Genomic DNA, 6000 nt, shown 5'->3' with positions numbered 1-6000 from the left:
GTTTGGACTGCTTGTACTAATTTGGGTTACATTTGTGTGACTGCACATTATGTGGATGAGAAATGGAAATTAAATAGCAAAATACTTGCATTTTGTTCTATGTCTCCTCCTCCACATTTTGGACCCGAATTAGCTCAAAAGATTTACGATATTTTGGTGGATTGGAAAATAGATAGAAAAGTATTTTATTTGACTTTGGATAATGCTTCTGCCAATACCGCCATGGTGAAAATCTTGAAAACAAGACTTGATTTGCAAAATGCATTGTTGTGCAAGGGTGATTATTTCCATGTGAGATGTTGTGCACATATCTTGAATATTATAGTTCAAGAAGGGTTGAAAGTTGCTAGTGATGCTTTGGATAAAATTAGAGCAAGTGTCAAATATGTAAAAGCATCAGAAGCGAGAATGATTAAGTTTAAGGAATGTGCTAGGAAAATTGGTATTGAGCTCACTTCTTCACTTTGCTTGGATGTGCCTACACGTTGGAATTCCACATATTTGATGCTTGATAGTGGAATTAAATATCGCAAAGTTTTTTGCATGCTTGCATTTGATGATTTGGTATATAAGCATTGTCCGACAGAAGAAGAATGAGATAGAGGATAAGTAATGTGTGAATTCTTGAAGCTATTTTACACCATTACTACTTTGATTTCTGATACATCTTATCTTACTTTCAATTTGTATTTTATGGAAGTTTGGAAGATTGCACGTTTGTTGGAGGTAAATGCTAGAAGTAAAGATAAAGTGGTGAAGTCTATATCTCTTGCTATGCAATCAAGGTTTGAGAAATATTGGGAGGAGTATAGTGATATTATATCAAAGGGAGCAGTGTTTGATCCAAGAATGAAGTTGAAGCTTTTGGAGTATTGTTATTCAAAAATTGATCCTATTTCTAGTAGTGATAAAATCAACATATTGAAGATGAAGTTGCATGTTCTATATGATGAGTATAAGAGAAAGGGTGTTGGTGTATCTTTTGTTCAAAGTTCTTCAATCCAGTTCTAGTTATCCAGTTAGAGAACTTAAATTTAGAGAAAAATGATGAGGAGTGAGAAGACAAGAATTGGGAAGATGATTGAATTTGGATGACAAATAACTTAAATTTGAATGTATTTATATTTCAAATTATACTAATTTATTCATATACAATTATTTTTATTGTAGGAATACAAAAGTTACAAAGGTGGAACTTCCGATTCAAAATCACTTTTGGATATTTATTTGGAGGAAGCCCCAATAAATGAGAAGGTTGAAATTGATTTGCATATGTATTGGAAAGATAATGCTTCCCGCTTTGGAGAACTTGCTAGGATGGCGTGTGATGTGCTTAGCATTCCCATAACGACAGTGGCATCCGAATATTCCTTTAGCACTGTAGCACATGTTTTGAACAAGTACAGGAATAGATTTTTTCAGAAAGAGTTCAAGCTCTTATTTGCACACGTAATTGGTTACATGGATATTCCGATGGTAAGATTCTATTTTTGTTATTATGTTTCAAATTATCGAACTATATTATGCTTTAATTATATTGTTTTCTTTTAATAGATGGTGAAGACGATGAGCAAGAAGACATGGGTCAAGTTGAAGCACCAAATGTTATCAATGTTGAAGAAGAGTGTTACTCAAATGTTTAGACTTTATATTTATTTTTTAGATGCTTTGTTTCTTTAATTTCAAACTAGTGTTGAATATTTTATTTATATTTTTTTAACAAGTTGAACATTTTATTGTTATTAACTTATTTTATATATTATGTAATCTTGAATATCTTATATTTTTGCATTTCATTATTTGCTATATAATTTATATCTTTATTATCTATGTATATTTTATACATTATACATTAGATCATTAAGAATAATAAAATACAAATGATAATTTTATTTTTACGCCTTTAACCTGATTAGCCCAAAACCCGAACGTTTAGGGTTTGGGTTGAAGATTTACAGGTTGAAGATTTACAACCCGAAAAATCTCCAGTCCGATTAGCCCGCACCCGACTAACCCGCAACCCAATAGGGCTAGCCCGAAAACCCGATGGGCAGGTCCAATTGACATCCCTACTTAGAGCATCCACGGTGGTTCTTCTCCACTGTGGTGCCACGTAAACATATTTTTCAATTTTTAATTTTTTTTCAATTTCCTACGTACTATTACGAGCTCATATTTAATGAAAAAAAAGGAAAAAAAACAAACAAGTTGGTTTTAAAAAAAATGAAACAAAAAAACAACTAAATGCAACAATAGTTCTTTTCCCCTTGCCCCATTCTTACAGCGTGCGGTTGTACAACACACATCAGAGTGGTTTTTTTCTTTTTTCTTTTCAATTTTGTGTTGTATGGATGATTGATTTGAGTGAAAATGGATCCGCCAAGTTCAGAGCCTCCTAGCAAGCAATATTGCTCTTTCTCTCCCGTCTCTCCTCGCTTTCTTCTCCTATAAAGGGCATACTTAATGGTAGGAATTTAAAAAGAAATTGATAATGTGAATGGAAAAGAATGGTTACAGAGAAAGTTAAAGTGAATAAGAAAAAGAGGAAAGATGATAGAGGGGGAGTAATTTTCTTGTTGGGAAGCAAGCCACGCGTGGTCCCCACTCAAGGAAAAAGCAATGATGTGATATAAAATGGAAAAACATCACTATGGATGCTCTAACTGTGCTTTCTCGTCCATGTCATCAACTTCCCACAATTTTTTTTCATTGTGGATGCCCTAATCAACAACAAAAGTTTCAACTCAGCTCAACTGCTCCACCTCCATTCACACCAATTCAACCTACACATTTAGAAATACATGTAGGGTTGAGTACAAAGTACTAAATGAAAACATGCCAAAATAATTTAAAAGAAATTGCTTTTAAAGCTATACATATTGCACTTGTCAAAGTAAGCATAACACAAGATGTTTTCATGAAAATAATCATGTGCATGCCAAAATATTGTTATCAAGTAAATATAGTGCAACAAATTACATTATTAAGTATGTTCCACACCTACTCATTATCATCATCATCATCATCAATTTACATATATTGAGAAGTAGATCTCATTCTCAAACACTGTGAACGACCAACTCGAAAGACTACCACGAGCACAATATGTACACAAATCCCTCCTTAAGCGGAACCAAATTAGTCTTTCATATGTAGAGGCATCATATAAAATTATTTATAATATGGTTAGCCAAAACTTCACAATCATTCACATAAATAGGCTTTGCATGATAAATAAAATTTAATTATTTACTTGAGTATAGAAAATCCACATTTTTTTGCTTCTTTACCAACTTGTAAGGTGTTCTTTTTCAATCACTTATTACTTATGTTTGGTCATTTGTAATAATAGACTTTGAGGAATGAGTGCATAAAAAAATAATTGAAGAAGAAAATTTAAATCATATAATACTTGGTGGGTAAATTATGGTGCTAATACTCATATAAGTATTACTATGCAGGGTTGTCTGATCTACTAAAAGCCGATGATGAAAGACGCATCTTTGTGGACGATGAAAAATTGGTAAAATTGGAAGCAATTTGTCAGTTTAGGTTGTTATTAGGAACTGATATTTATTTGGATTTAAGAGACACTTTTGTTGTATCGTTTTTTAGACGAAATTTTGTTTATGTTTCCTTATTGGACAAATTAGGTTATTGTTGTTCATTTGGAAACAATCTGTTTACTTTGTCTTTAAATTCAAATATTATTGGAAATGGTTACCTAACTTCTTATGACAACTTTATTTGCTAGAACTAACTGCATCCTATAATGAAACATTGCACGTGGATTCACGTGGTACTAAGCAAAAATTAAATAAAGAAATTCAACGTCATTATGGCACAAACACTTAGGTCATATCTCAAAAGGTAGAGTTGAGCGTCTTGTGTATGATGACATTTTAGACTCACTTGACTTTACAGACTTTGATATCTGTATATAGCGTATAAAAGGAAAACAGACAGAAACCAGGAGATTGGGTGCCAACATAACTTCAGACGTCTTAGAATTAATCCATATAGACATTTGTGGGCCATTCCCTATAACATCCTAGAATGGTCAACAACATTTCATAACATTCATATACGACTAATCATGTTATGGGTACATATATCTCATTCATGAAAAATCTCAATCACTAAACGTGTTCAAAGCTTTTAAAGCTGAAAATGAAAATCAACTCAACAAAAGAATTAAGATTGCCATATTTGATCGTGGTGGTGAATACTACAGTAGATATGATAGATTAGATGAATAACGTCTAGGACAATTTGCTAAATTTCTAGATGAATGTGGTATTGTCCTACAGTACACTATGCCGAGGTCACCTAGCATGAACGATGTATCTGAAAGACCAACAAGATTCTTAAGGATATGGTAAGGAGCATGATTACTCATTCTACCTTACTCGAATCCCTCTGGGGAGAAGCATTAAAGACAACATCTTACATTATGAATAGAGTACTGATTAGACGTATTTATACACATTTATTTGGGGGATTTTGGTTCGATTTCTATGCTCTATTGTTGATATTTATTATATTTTAGAATGAATCAAGGTCTTATATGTATTTTGATGATATTTGATAGGTTTTGGAGAAAAGACTTGATTTTGAGAAGAGTTTTAAAGTGGTGAAGATGTGAAGAAGAAGTTGTGCGCGTCTACTGCGCGATGTGCTCTTACCATCTGAACGTGGTATGAATTCCATGGAGTTTTGAAGAAGTATCGAGAACAGAGAGTTTAGAAGTTGATTTTTGACCCGTGGACTGCTACTTTGACTTTTATTTATGAGCCCTTTTTTATTTTTTTAGTTGTGGGCTCTATTAAGCCTTTATTTTGTTAAAGGGCTTGCACCACTTTACATTATTGTTATTAGATTAGGTTTTATTTTATTTCTTTAACATTTACTATCTGTGTCCCATAAGAGTGTATACCTTATGGGACGACACAAGTTTTAAGAAAAAGTTTGTAGTTAATGTGTTGAGTATAAATGAGTGGTTGTAGTTGAATTGATTGTGGAGTTATATAAAAAATGAGTGGTTGAGGTTAAAAAAAGAAAGTGGGGGCCATGTCCCAAAATAGAAGTGATACATTCTTATGGGACGGACGAAAATGAAAAATGTGATACACTCTTACGGGACGGAGGGAGCATATATTAGGTAGAATGCTTAGGAAAAAATACAACACATTATTCACACCAATTCTGGAGCAGAATTATGGGCGCAAGTTTTGTAGTTCCAATCAAGTTTTTATTTCCATCATTCTTCTTGAAATTATTTATTGAATTTATTTGTTTTATTTTATTATGAGCTCTAGCTAATTCGTTTATTCGGGCAACGATTGCGGAAGCACTAGCAATATTATTCCGTAAGATCTAATTTATTTTTATACTTTATTTTATGTTTGCATCTGCTATTCTCTGTGTTCAATGATATTAATTATTTTAATCTATTAGATAGTTGCAAATATTTATTGGGTTAGAATTAGTTATATAGCCAATTGAATCGGCCATACGTAATCGTGGTTTAGGTTTGATTAGTGGTAAATTGACACATCAGAGTCAAGGAAAAAACAGTCTTTATTCAGTAATCCCGCGTCAGAGTTTATTGGTTTTGAATCGAGTTTCTCTATAGAGTGTCTCTTACGGTTGTTAGTTGATTAGGGTAGTAATTAGTGAAACGTCTTCCTGATTATCGAATAATTAAGTATAAATAAGATCACTTTTCGGTGGTTATAACTGATTTGCTTGCATGAATTAAAGTGTTATTTGCATCAATGATCGGGATAATTAAACTAGGGTGGACTTAATTGATTGTTGGAATTCTTTATTAATTGTTGGATTTTTATTCATCTTTTGGTAATTGAAAAAATTGGTTTAATTTGGATTATATTTATTTATTTTTACATTTAGTATTTTCTCAATTTTCTTCTCAAATTTCGTGGGTTACATTTCAGGCCTTAATTGCGAAAATTCTCGTCAGTCCCTTGGGAGACGATC

At 32.5% G+C, this 6000-nt stretch overlaps 1 protein-coding gene across 1 annotated transcript; it reads left to right on the top strand.

Moving 5' to 3' along the window:
- The first annotated feature begins 222 nt into the window (after positions 1–222).
- LOC131002566 (zinc finger BED domain-containing protein RICESLEEPER 2-like) lies at positions 223–1643 on the top strand. The gene is made up of 4 exons (XM_057929035.1): positions 223–564; positions 709–975; positions 1171–1456; positions 1555–1643. Exons 1-4 carry the CDS (start codon positions 223–225, stop codon positions 1641–1643), a joined length of 984 nt encoding a protein of 327 aa, XP_057785018.1.
- The last annotated feature ends 4357 nt before the right edge of the window (positions 1644–6000 follow it).

The sequence above is a fragment of the Salvia miltiorrhiza genome, unplaced genomic scaffold (assembly GCF_028751815.1).
Source record: "Salvia miltiorrhiza cultivar Shanhuang (shh) unplaced genomic scaffold, IMPLAD_Smil_shh fragScaff_scaffold_143_1, whole genome shotgun sequence".
NCBI classification, from domain to species: domain Eukaryota; kingdom Viridiplantae; phylum Streptophyta; class Magnoliopsida; order Lamiales; family Lamiaceae; genus Salvia; species Salvia miltiorrhiza.
Note: the sequence above shows the minus strand (reverse complement) of the source record. Positions and strands in the feature narration are given on the sequence as shown.